General features: G+C 40.0%; 1 protein-coding gene across 1 annotated transcript; it reads right to left on the reverse strand.

The window, feature by feature from the left end:
• Window positions 1-6,086: 6,086 nt before the first annotated feature.
• Window positions 6,087-13,054, reverse strand: NPY1R (neuropeptide Y receptor Y1). Its single transcript, XM_037058321.1, has 3 exons — window positions 12,852-13,054; window positions 6,788-7,632; window positions 6,087-6,675 (listed from the first exon to the last, which is right to left on the reverse strand). Exons 2-3 carry the CDS (start codon window positions 7,481-7,483, stop codon window positions 6,217-6,219), a joined length of 1,155 nt encoding a protein of 384 aa, XP_036914216.1. The 5' UTR covers window positions 7,484-7,632; window positions 12,852-13,054; the 3' UTR covers window positions 6,087-6,216.
• Window positions 13,055-13,321: the final 267 nt, after the last annotated feature.

The raw sequence follows: 13,321 nt of genomic DNA on the forward strand, positions 1-13,321 counted from the left end.
GGTCATTCTTCTTCTCTCCATTTGTAAAAATTCTTTATTTTTCTTTTTTCTTTTTTAGATTCCACGCATAAGTGATACCATGAAGAATTTGTCTGGCTTATTTCACTTGGCATATTATGCCTCCAGTTTCCACCTCCAACCACGTTGTCACGAATGACAAGATTTCTTCATATCTAAGGCTGAATTTCATCATCTTTATCCATTCACCCACTGATGGATGCTTGGGTTGTCTCCATACTTTGGTTGTTTTGAATAATGCTGTAACGAATATTGGAGTACCAGTATCTCTTTGAGATATTGATATCATTTCCTTTGCATATATACCCAGAAGTGGGGTGATAGGGTAGTTCTGTTTTTAATTTCTTAGGGAAAAAAATACTACATACTATTTCCACAGTGGATGCACCAGTGTACATAACCACAAACAGTGTGCAAGGGTTCTCTTCATCTCTTTGCCGACAATTACCTCTGTCTTTTTGGTAATAGACATCCCAGTGAGGTGATATTTCATTGTGGTTTTGATCTGCATTTCCCTGGTGACTGGTGATGTGGAGCATCTTTTCAAATACCTGTCAGCCATGTGAAGGTCTTCTTTGGAAAAAATATCTATTAGGTACTTTGCCCATTTTTGAATTGTGGTTTTTTTGTTACTATTTCTTTTAATCTATGCGGATCTCTAAATTTGGCTTTTATGTATTTTGTTAAAAACTGATCAATAAACTGTAAAATCATGGTCATGCTCCTAGACACAGAAAATAAGGGGGCCTCCCTACGACTGGGTCCTCCTAAAGTTTTTAACTCAGAGACTTGTCCATGCCAGACTCCCACCAATTCGTCAGTGATAGTTCAAGTTTCTTTACCCCAGCTCTTGTTTCCACGGAGCTTTCACTCAGCAGTCCCTGCTACGGTAAACCCTGATTCTCTGGGTCTGCCAGTCTCTTCTTAATTTGGGGGCAGCCGTTAGTTTTGTGACCTCACATCTCTGATAGATATCAGAAGAATTATTGGATTTACAATTTGCTCAGCATTTCACTTGTGTAACGGGGGGACAAAGTCCAAGCTCCTTACTACCCAGACTAGAAACCTGAAGTGGGGGTTTCTTTTTGGAGTGATGAAAATGTTCTGAAATCCTAGAGTGATGATGATTACACAGGTCTATGGTTATACCAAAATCCACTGGCAAGCACTTTTAAAAAGCAAATTTTATAGTATGTCAATTATATCGCAAAAAACAATGAAGAAAAAAATTGGCGAGAAATACAAACGATCTTTTCAATGTTTATTTCTGATGCCAAAGCAAACAGAGCCTTAGGCAAAGCTAGAGATAGTCCTGTAATAAAATACATTTGTGTTTAAACTATGCCAGAACACATAGCCCATAATGTACTGTTTCTAGGTGAGGGGGCAGTTGTATAATTACACCAATAAACTTTGCTTAGTATGTTTTTTGGGTTTGAGTGGAATATTGCTCACCTTTTGTGAACATCAACAATTTGAATTGAGAGTCCTATGTGTTCTCTCCCAAGCAGGATTCCTGATTTAGAAGTCAGGTAGGAAAAACCTTTGCTCTAAGTCTGTTCAGATGACAGTTCCCCAGCCAGGGGCTAGGGTATGAGATCACGTGGGGTAGTGCTTCTGGCTCCAAAAAGGAAGGTGGACAGAAACCTACCAAGGTTTCACACCCCATTCATTTGTTGGTAAAATGATCCCAGAAGATGACTGAGGTGTGGCTGGGAAACTAAAAAGACTAGAGATCGTAGATGGAGAGCAGATGACAGCTAGTGGTGGGGGGAGGTTAGGAAGTGGAGAGACTGAACAAAAAGGAAAAAGGACTCGGCATGGACAACAGTGTGGTGGCTGTGGTGGGGAGGGGGGTATAACAACTGAATGTTAGTGGAAAACATAGAATAAAGATAAAAGTAAAGTAAAATAAAAAGATAAAGTACAGCATAGGAAATAAAATAAATAATGTAATAACTGTGTATGGTGCTAAGGAAGTACTTGAAATATCAGGGTACTACTTTGTAAAGTACATGATTGACTAACCACTGTGCTGTATACCTGACACTTATACAAAACCCTGGAAGGAAGGGGAAATAGAGACCTGGAGAAGAGGAAGAGATTTGCGTTCATAATCCTTGGATGGAGCAGATCTGTGTCTCAATGCTGCAATTCTGCCTAAATTGCCATGATTAGGAATTTGGTTACATCTCAGAGAATGGCTTAGAAAAATATCTGTTTTTTATCTTTCTGAGGTTGTTTAGAATTGGTACAGGCCTGGGTTCCAAAAAGAGGTCACGAGTAGATCCAGTAACAGAAAGACTGGAGAGGAAGAGGTTGGGGAATTCGGGCAATGTGGCACATCGGGAAGATTTTCAGTGTATGTTACAGACTCACGGTCAGAAACCAAATTGCCTGGATTTAAACCCAAGCACATTTAAATTCTGGACATAGATCTTGGCTGTTATTTGGTAGTTGAGGGACATTGGACAAGTCACATAACCATTCTAGGTTTCATTTTCCTTGTCTGTAAAATAAGGAAAACAATAGTAGTACTTTACAGGGCAGATTGTCATAGTACTCTGTAGGTAACAGTTTTTATAAGAAATCAGAAAATGAATAGCAATAAACATAAACCCACTGCAGAATTACACATTTCTCTCTCTCTCTCCCTCTCTCTCTCTATATATGTAGATGTAGATGTATATGCATAGGTATCCATATATTCATACCCATACAATGTAAATGCAAACATATTGATAAAGAAATCATTAAATGAAAGAAATTTAGGAAATCTTATTAATTTGCCCTAGAAAGCTATGCCTCATTTGCAAGAGCAGGCTCTTTTAAGTCTACCATATCTCTGAAAGACCAGAGGAATAAGTAAATGAAGAAAACATGGAGACTACGACCGAATGCGCGTCTCACTGAGCAATACATTCTCCATCAGAATCCCAGAATGCGGAGAAAAGCAAGCCCGACTGGGGCGAAGGACCCAGCAGTGTCCATAAACTCACTGAACTGCAGTGAGGAGACAAGGCCCGAGTTACCCCTGGACCCCAGCAAAAGCCATCAGCTTTCTAGCACTTCTGTGTGGAGACACACTTCCATTGGGGAAATATTTGTATATTTAGTTGCGAAATTTTGAAATAGATAGCATAACATGCACTTATATTTTCTTGGAAGCTTGTGAAATAAAAAAAGGGAATGAGACTATGCAGTAAACAGTAAATAAATAAAGTTAATATGAATAGTCAAATTTTATTTTTAGGTAGAATCCTCCAATTCAAAAGAGAATTTGTGGACACAAATAATCAAAGTGACCATTTTTTCTCAATTCCTCCACTTCAGTTCATTCTGTATGGAAGCCAAACTGAGAAAGAAGGCAGGTGGTGTTATCAGAAGGCCCTGATAATGTAACTTGTATAGAGAGAAAAGAGTGATTTTTCTAAAACTTTAAGTCCAGCTCATTATTTAGTTTATTCGTACTAGACAGACCCAGATTTGATGTCTGCTCCACGCGCTACTCAGGGTGCAGCTCAAATTCTTCAACATGAGCTTCAGTTTCCCATTTTGGGAAGTGGCCAAATACCAGTCACAAATTCTCAGAAATACATAAGTACTTGACATAATACTTGGCACATACTATTTAAAAATTCTAACTATTACCATTTTATTATAAATTCATATAAGCTACCTTTTAGCCAGGCTCTTGTACTAAGCCCATCATTTACTTGTTCTTGGGTTTAAGAACACCCAGCGCTTCCATAGTTTGTATGTAACATGGCATTTATTTTTTTTTTGAAATTTGATGGATCTGTTGTTGAACCTAGGCTTTACTATTAGTTCACTGACATCTTCTGATAAGAGAGGAGAATTTAATATTAAGTTCATTACTTATGTGAAGCTAAGGAATCAGCAGTCTACACCGCTGAACGAAAATCCTAGAAATGGCCATCTTAGCAAATGTGCTGACAATGAAGCGTTTCTGTACCAGGGCTTTTCTCAAGTGGTGATTTGTTTCCATAGTACCTAGGTGAAGAACAGCAACACTTCCCATTAGGCCTTCAAAGCAGAAGAACATTCAGCAGTTTAAAATTCCAGGTTTAGGTGTAAAGGAAAATTATATTTTGCCATCTACTATTAAAACTTGGTTTTAGAATTTTTTTTCTTGTTCAGTTAAAAAAAGTCATTCTAAGGCTATAATTTAAATTCATGTTAACATTCAATGTTAAAAGTTTGATATTTGCTTGATTTATAAGACAAAACATGCAAGATTCTAAAATCTACAAGGTCCCTTTTGGTTAGTTTAGGAGGAAAAAAGAACATTAAAATTAAAAAAAATATATCCTTGGTAGAAATGAACTTAGGAGCAGGAGTCCCAGAAAATGTCAGGATGTGAAGTCAATAGGCTCACAAAAGAGAGAGAAGGAAGTTTAGTCATTTTTAATTTATTCATTTGTTTTTAGAAATGTATAATTTTAAAATTCCTAAGGACCGGGCACTGTGCGAAACACATTGGGCACATAGAACCACGTAAACCCGTCCCTGCCCTCAAGAAGCATCAGAAGCAAAGGAAAAAGCCTGGGCCATCAACAATTATACCACAGTGCAGAAACTGTTTCATTCTCAAGTGGACGTAGTGTGCTGTGGGAATGTCGTTGGGGGGAGACACGGAAACAGGAGGAAAGAAGAAAACGAAGCTGCAGAGAGACACAAGAGACTCAGAAAAAGCAAAAGCAATTTTAATGAAGAAAATGTCTAACCTTCTAAAATCAACACATTCAATACTTTGTGTATATACTACATCAAAGATACATCTTTTTCTTTAAGATATCTTTTCTCCAAAGGATTCTGAGGCTCAATCACGATTACAAGGTACAGGAAACTAAGTACATTAACACTACATGACTACTCAGGACTCTATATAGTACATTATTAGCATGACTCCACAAGGCACAGTTTATACAGGTTAACATGGGCTATGGGGAGTGTTTTCAGTTTTTAGGTATTTATCCCTGTTAGCCAGGGTGAACACTCTTTACACATTGTACCTTGGTGTCCTTTTTAGAAAGACATTCAAAATTAAAAATGAGTTACTATATAGGCACTGATGTATGGAAAATACACTTAGTGTTTTTATACATTGTAAGCTGGAAATTGCATGTATATTATCTAGAAAGCTTGACAAACACCAAACAGTTTAGATGGAAAACCTCTTGCCCATCAATTCAAATAAATATAATTCAACTATTTGCAGCATTATCAATTTAACTGTTACACTAATTGCTTTGAAATCCTTTGGTTGTTGGGTACCAAAACAGTTTTGAAATTAGGGAACTGCATTGACATTTAATTCCTGTGGGTGGCCCAATCTCCCTGGCATTCACAGCTGAGAAATATTTATACTTTTATGCATTTTTATCATAAGGGATAATTAATTAGCAACAAATTAAATACTATCCTAATTTTTTTAATGCAAATCACTCCTGGATGACTTTAGACTATAGGTATGCAAGACACAGACCCCCTTTTGGCCCCACATCCTAGATGCTATTTGCAGGCTGTCACCTCTGTAACAGACTGACACAATGACCGTAGTTAGTACATCAAGACTGCTCAATCTAGTGACAATCTCACTGTCACTAAGGATGGCTCAATCTAATTGGAGTGTCAGGTGTAGTGCTTCTAAAGTCATTAATAGTAATGCTTCAAAGAAATGTCATTCCGATAAATACAATATAAAAAACTTCTATAATATATGCATACATTTACAAAAAGCAATTCCAAGATATCTGGTCGAAACTATTGCCAGAAGATTCCAAAGCCCATATGTCTTGTTGCAAATGGGATTATGACAGTTACAACAAAAGCAGCGGAAAGCAAAACAGTAAAATCTGCCCTGGCTGGTGTAGCTCAATGGATTGAGTGAAGGCCTGCGAACCAGACGATTGTGGTTCGATTCCCAGTCAGGGCACATGCCTGGGTTGCAGGCCAGTTCCCAGCAGGGGATGCACGAGAGGCAACCATACATTGATATTTCCCTCCTGTCCTTCCCTTCCCCTCTAAAGATACATTTTTTTAAATCTTAAAAAAACACACAGTAAAATCTTTGTCTTTCTTCAGTGATTTCAACCCCGGTCCTTGGTTGAACGGGTGGCGAAAGTACGTTGCAGGTTGTGCTTTTTTGAAACAGATGTCAACTGGCCCCATGGGCTACAGCAGTTTCAGATCATTATCGTTGTTGTTAATTTTTTTAAATGCGACTGGGCTTGCTTGCTTCAAAGAAGTCTTAGAAACATCTGTGTGCATGGTAGACATGGCTATTGTCTCGTAGTCATCATCCCGAGACCGGAAATCACAGAAGTTAAAGAAGAACTGCAGGTCCCTCTGGAAATTTTTGTTCAGGAATCCATAAAATATGGGGTTGACACAGGTGGATATCATGGCTGTGAGGTGACAGAGCAGGAAGAAGAGGTTGTGGTTGCAGGTAGAAATGATGTGATGGTTCCAATCGAACACGGTGTTGAAGATGGTGAGGGGCAGCCAGCAGACGGCAAATGCTACCACAATGGACAGCAGCATGATGTTGATCCTTTTGGTTTCACTGGACCTGTACTTATTGTCTCTCATCTTGTCCATCATGTTGTTCCTTCTTTTTAAGCGAATATATATCTATAGAAAAAAGGGGGGAAAGTGAGCGCAAAGAAAACCAATGATTTAATGAGGGATTCTTTGGAAAGAAGGTAAAAATGGAAACGGTGGGAGGAGAGAGGAGTTTTCTTACCTTGAAGTAGCAAATAAATATAAAACAGAGTGGGCCGAAATACTGCAGCACCAAGAGGAGAGTGGTGTAAGACAGCCTGTGGGAGTCCGACGGGAATTTATCGAAGCATACGTATTTGTCCTTGAACCCATCGAGTGTGACATTCTGGAGCGGTTCATCACTCAGCACTTGATAGATCAGGAAGGGTAAAGACGAAGCCACAGCCAGGAGCCAAATGACAGCAATAGCTACATAAGCGTGTCTATTATTTGGTCTCCATCCTCGTGGGTTGATGATCAGCTGATGTCGTTCCACGGCAATGAGAACCAGAGAGAAAATGGACACGGTGATTGAAACACACTGCACAAAAGGGTTCAACTTGCACATCGCTTCGCCAAAAACCCAGTGGTCCATTATCGTGTAGACAAATGTGAAGGGGAGACACATGATGGCAACAAGCAAGTCTGAGAAGGAGAGGTTCACAATCAGGATGTTGGTAACATTTCTCATCTCTTTTTGTTTCAAGATGATTACGATCAAGGCCAAGTTTCCAGTGACCCCGAGAATTATCACAGCTCCATAAGCTAGAGCTATTATAAATATCATGGCCACAGGCAGATGACAATGATTTTCAAAAGCCCAAAATTGAGAATTATTTTTTGAAAGATTATAGTAGATTGAATTATTTTCAACCTGGGACAATATTGTTAAATCCATTTTGATTGCTTTAGTTATTATAGACTACTTTAGACAAATGGATGGTATGTTTCTTCAAAGCAGGTCAAATGTTCAGCTTATTCTTATTCCCCATTGGCATCCACTTATCAAAATTATTCTGAATTCTTCATTTCTTAGAACTGAACAATCTGTAAAGAGAAAAATGACCAATTGCATTACTAATTTTATTGAGGGCAGGCAAAATGAATTCTGACTCATAGTACTATTTAAATTGAAGACAAACAAAATGAAATCTGTATAAACATTTTTAAAATAGCAGAAACAATGTAAACATTTTGAAAAAATCTCAGTACTTTTCCATTGGGCTTGTTTACACAAACATAGTGGTCTGTAAATTAGTAAAGTGTATGTAAATCTCATATTCAAGGTCTTATATCAATAGTACTATCAGCACATTTCTAAACACTGTAAGATTATGAATGTATAACAAAAAATTTAACATACAGCTTAAAATACAAGAAACATATATGAAACAAGCAAAGCAACAACACGACAAAAACAAAACTACCTAATCCTTTCTCTTACTATAGAAATGAAAGAACTCTTGTAAAGGTCAAGTTGTAATAATAGCTCCATCATACACTGAACTGCTCCCTAAGGCAGACATTATTTAACACAATATATTCAGAAAGAAATGATTAATACAATGAAACATCAAGCAATTGTCACATGAAGGGCTGTTGAAGGAATAGAAGATATTTAAACCAGAAAAAACTTAACAGGGATGGTAATAGACGTCTTTTCATCTTTGAGTGGGTAGCATCTGGCGTAGGAATCTAGGCTTATAATATTATGTCTAACTACACAAGTTAGAACCCAAGGAAGTATATTATATTTAAAATTTTTTCATACCATTACGAGGAACAAATGTTTAATCAAATGGAATGAACTGCCTGCAAATCTAGCAAGTATCTATACAAGACAGTTAATAACCACTACATGTAAAGCTTTCTAGGAGTTCTTGCATTTATGTAGGATAGCTCTGAAACTCTTTCTAACAGTAAGATTATATAAGTTTGTTAATATATCAGAAGCTTCCAAAGGATTTCTAAGATTCTATCCTTATAAACAGCCTCCTTCCTCTCTAAAATACATACAGATACAATGCGGGGGTCTAATTTTGGTCATAATTTTGATCTTTCACAGCACTTTTACCAACAAAGCAAATTACAGACCATAGTTTTGTAAAAATTAAAAACTCCATTTAAAAAATATCTCTGATTTATCCTAGATTACTAACTAAATAAATGAGGTGAGACTTCTTATGTTAATTACCAGGCCATTGTGCCTATATTAAGAAAGAGAATTTCATTTCTTTCCTTTTTTCTTGAGAACAATAAAGGAAATCATGCAGATTCACTTCCACTGAAAAGGAGATAAGCCATTTAATGAACCAACAATATGTTTGCTTTTTAAGTGGTGCCTCTAATGAAACTTGCCCTGAATGTTTTTGCTTTTTAGAATGGAAACTGCTTTTTATTATACAGCCAAAACTTGAATTTATGAAACAAAAAGAATAAAATCGAAGTTGCTAACATGAAATGTGAACAAAAGTATTAAGACTGGGAATGGTAGCGGGATAATTTCTAATGTGAATGTTACTAGAAATATAACTCCCCTCCCCTCTAGGCCACATCCTGTCGTGACTCCTAAACTTACGTGGCGGTAATCACACTTTTTCTCTCAAGAATACCAAAGGCAGAGAGAATGGTCTATGCCTCTGAGTTTCTGAAAATAAGCCTTGAAGAAACAAGTAATCTAAAAATCCTTTGGAAAGTTCTCACTTAGGAATTCAAGAAAACTCTGCATCATGCTTCACGGTGCAGGTTGTTACCATGATGCTTACCAGATAATGGTGAGTTTTTCCTCCTTATTAATAGTAAAAATAGCTGAATAGGAAAGTATATCCTCTTTCTCCGGTGACTTCTCATGGCTCCCTGTCACCAGTTACCACCAGGTGAATAGATACCCAGGTGTGAGATTTGGACTATTGACTACACCCCTCGGCCTGACGCTTGAAGACCTCCGCATTGTGCTTTCTTCTGCCTTTGCCTCTTTGCTCTGAGAACCCCATTGTGAACCCTCTGTTCCAGGTAGGCCAGTCTCTTCACCCTCCACCAGTGCACTTGGCCTGTTTGAACATCTGCACCTTCGCCCCTGACATTTCTTTTTGCGGGTGTTCTGTCTCATCACCAGTGCCACTCCTACCCATTTTTCAAAGCACCATTTCGTCCCTCAAATCCTTAACTGGCTCCTCTCAGTTTTCCTATAACCTCTTTAAAGTAGGTACTGTATATACCTCATAGTACCTTGCAAATATGAGATTTAGAATAAAAACGTGACGTAGTACATGTGTGGTTGGAATAGCAGGTTCTTCCACGAGTTAGTCTTACATCAGTAGCTGAAATCTATCCCAGTCCTTTTACATGCCAAATGGGTGCTAATTTAATAGATCTATTATTAGGTCAGGTAAGTAGGGAAAAATGTTCCACTTTGGGTTAAAAAAGCAATTGTTTATGAAAGGAAATTCATTTTTCCAATAAATACTTACTGAACGCTTATTTTGTGTCAAGCATGGTGTTAGTGGAGACAGTTGTGACACGCTCTTCTAATCTTGTGAGCAGAGAAAGATATAAATAAATAAAACAGAGTATGCCTGATGATGCTAAGTGCTATGGAGAGAACTAAAGCAAGGAAGGGGCACTAGGACTATTAGGAGTTGCACTTCACTCCTGGGTGGTAGCCAAGGCCTCTACCTGCCTGAGGGGATGTGAGTTAAGACAGGAGGGTGGTGAGGGAGGAGGCTATGCAAGGAGCTCAGGGGCTGCCTCCCAAGTGGACAGAATATAAAATCCCTAAGGCTGGAGGGTACCTGGTGTGTGGAGCAGCACTGGAAAGGGTAAACAGAGGAGGGGCAGATTCTGTAGGGCCCTATTCTATGGAACAGTCTTTGACTTTTTCCTCTGACAAAGATGAGGAATCCCTGGAGAGTCTTTGGTAGGGGCATGTAGTTACATGACTTGTTTTAAAATTTTTACTCTAGCTACCATTTTCAACAGACTTAAAAACAGGAAAGAAAAGAAGTAGGGAGATTCATTAAGAGGTTAGTGCATTAATCCAAGTGAGAGACAATGAAGGTGCAGACCATAGGTGCAATGGAAAGAAAAAATGGAAATTTTACATCCACTGACTTTGACAAAATTCAATATGTATGGAAATTAATGCAAACATTTATTAAATTATTACAATGTATGTGCTATAAAGATAGCCTTCTAATAGGTGAGTTTAGGTAAATATACTGAAACTATAATACCTTTGAAATTGTATATGGTAGACATTTCTTGTGTGGAACAGCAGTATTCGAAGAAGTTAACTGAGGTATACAGAAAATGTGAACTATTTTTTAAAGTATTTGCAAGCCTCCTTTGCTAAGTGCATTGTTGAATAATCATTCTAGTTGGATAAAACAGTTCCCCATGGGATAAAATGTATATATTTTCAGCCTACTGTAGTATAATTTCAAAACAGAGTAATTGCCAGAAAGCAACAATACTAAGAGGAAAAGAATTTACATGCACCATCTTTACAAAAATTATTCATTATTCCAATATATATTTCTATAAAAAGGCATGCAACTACAGACACTGCAAAAATGAAAGACTGTTCAATATCATTATCACTGTCACATGCACTTATAGACAAAACAGAGACACTGCACACATCCCCAGCTGGGAAATTATCCCCTTCCCAAAAGCACATTTCTTTCTCCTTTCCAATTAGAACACTGGTCTTTCACCACGCACTGTTTTAGTGCTGTTACTACTTGGAATATTGCTTCTGTATTTCATAGCCTCCTGCAGATAAAAAACATTTTTATATACTCAGAATTGGCTGTTCACCTCATTTCCTTTGGAAAAGAAATATCGGTCTTGTTACATGCAGCCTCCCAAAGTTACTGCTAGTTTATCTCCATGAGTTGCATATTCCTGGTTCCTTCTTCTTCCCGCTGCCTTAAAACACTAAGGAAGGCTGACACCATCAGAGTCACTCACACAGAAGCTCTGATCAGTAGTCACGGGTGGGGAACTGGGCTGGATAGCTTTCTGCTGTCTTGCTTCACCCGGGAGGCCGCCTGGAGTCTTGAAACTGGCAGCTACTGTTTCTCCATTCTGTCCAAGCAGAGATAGAGAAGCTCTGCACTTACCCGTGCATGTATGCCACTTAGCAAGTTATGCTTTCCCCTAGGATCCAGGTGAACATGGCATATCTGAGAGCACTTTAAAAAAAAGAAAAGTCAAATCACACTCTCTCTGTCCTCCCCTAGGATTTTACCGTGCAGCGTGCTTAGGCGCCCACCGTTTTCATATTGTGTAACTGGGTGAATTGCCCCCAATTTGCCTCATTCCTAACACCCCCCACGCCCCCACCCCCACCTGCACAGTTGCTACCCATCTATTAGGGAACAGCTCAACCTATGACGATGAAAGACTGGCAAAATGGAAAACCATCCAAACCAACCAAAAACAAACAAGCAGAGCCTAAACTCGGTCAGTTCGTTTTGTTCCAAAACCAGTCCTTAACGCTTTCGCCTCTCTCCAGGCTACCTGGAGACCACAGGAAGACTCTTAAACCACCTCCACCTCAGCCCAGTCCTCTAAACAAGCCTAGCTGCTAACATCACTGTTCTAAAAGAAGCTCAAGTGTTAGATGATTAAAACTGGGGAGTGGGGTAGAGGGCTCAGGGTATCCACCAGGGCACAGCGACAGACTGGAGGGCCCGGCACAGGGAGATGTGTCTCTATTCCAACCCAGCCGGGGGCACACAAGTGTCCCAAGAGACCATATCTGTGCCGGGGTCCGCGGCCTCGGGGACCAGCCGGGACCTCAGCCTGACATGTGCTGAGAGAGGGGGCTGAAAGCCGACGACCCGCCAAGCGCCCGCTCCCCAGACCATCCCAGTACTCATTCCTCCGTGAAAACTCCAGTCAGCTACCCCGGCAGGGGCTCCAGCCCGCTCCAGGAAAATGCAGCGGACGAGCAAGGTGAGGGGCAGTCCAACCAGGGCACCTGCCCACTCCTCGGCTCGCTTAGGGGAGGAGAACTCGATCTGGTCCAGAAGTCCTCGGGGAACCGGGCGTGCGGATGTCGCAGGTCCCGGTCACCAAGGTGCCCACCCCCCTGAACTGGAGTCTGGGACCTATCTCGGTGACCAGAACTGCTCGTCCCACCTCAGTCCCCCAGGGCCAGTTTCTGACTCTCCTACGTTTTTTCATTCCTCTCTCATCCTTCACTCCATCAGTGAATAATTTCTCAAAAGTCCCTTATAAGGTGTAAACTTGCAACTTACCCTCCGATGGATTTGTCTTTTGCGCCCCTGTTTAGTAAAGCGGGAAGGATGGCCATGGAAGGGAGCAGGGAGAGGAGAAAAGAACGGCTGGCATTTCTCCTGCTCACACCCTAAAGATTGATGAAGATAAGCAGAGACGCCCCTTAAAGCCGAACTCCGCCTCATCTCCGGGTCACGTGACGCGCCCCCAAGAGTTGCGCCTGGAGCTCCCCCCGCAAACACCTCTCCTCGGCTGTACCCCTCGGGGGGCGCATTGCCTAGTCGTTCTGGGAAGAAATGCGATGAAATCGACATATTCTTAGACACGGACGCACGCGGTTAGACACAGACTCACGATGCAGAGGAAAGTAACTCATCCGCACCGTCCGTGACAAACCGTGAAGGCAAGGCAATTCTTCAGAGCTTCTAAAAAGTCGGTGCCACTGTTCTTTGTTTGCAGGTCAATGCCACCTTGTGGCCGAAGTTTTACC

This window comes from Sturnira hondurensis, unplaced genomic scaffold, assembly GCF_014824575.4.
Source record: "Sturnira hondurensis isolate 20B ecotype Veracruz unplaced genomic scaffold, ASM1482457v3 Scaffold0010128, whole genome shotgun sequence".
NCBI lineage: Eukaryota > Metazoa > Chordata > Mammalia > Chiroptera > Phyllostomidae > Sturnira > Sturnira hondurensis.

Coding starts and splice junctions, on each gene's coding strand:
- NPY1R (XM_037058321.1), bottom strand. CDS start 7,483: ATGGATTTAACAATATTGTCCCAGGTTGAAAATAATTCAATCTACTAT. Junction 6,676..6,787: donor TATTTATTTGCTACTTCAAG/GTAAGAAAACTC, acceptor TTTTTTCTATAG/ATATATATTCGCTTAAAAAG.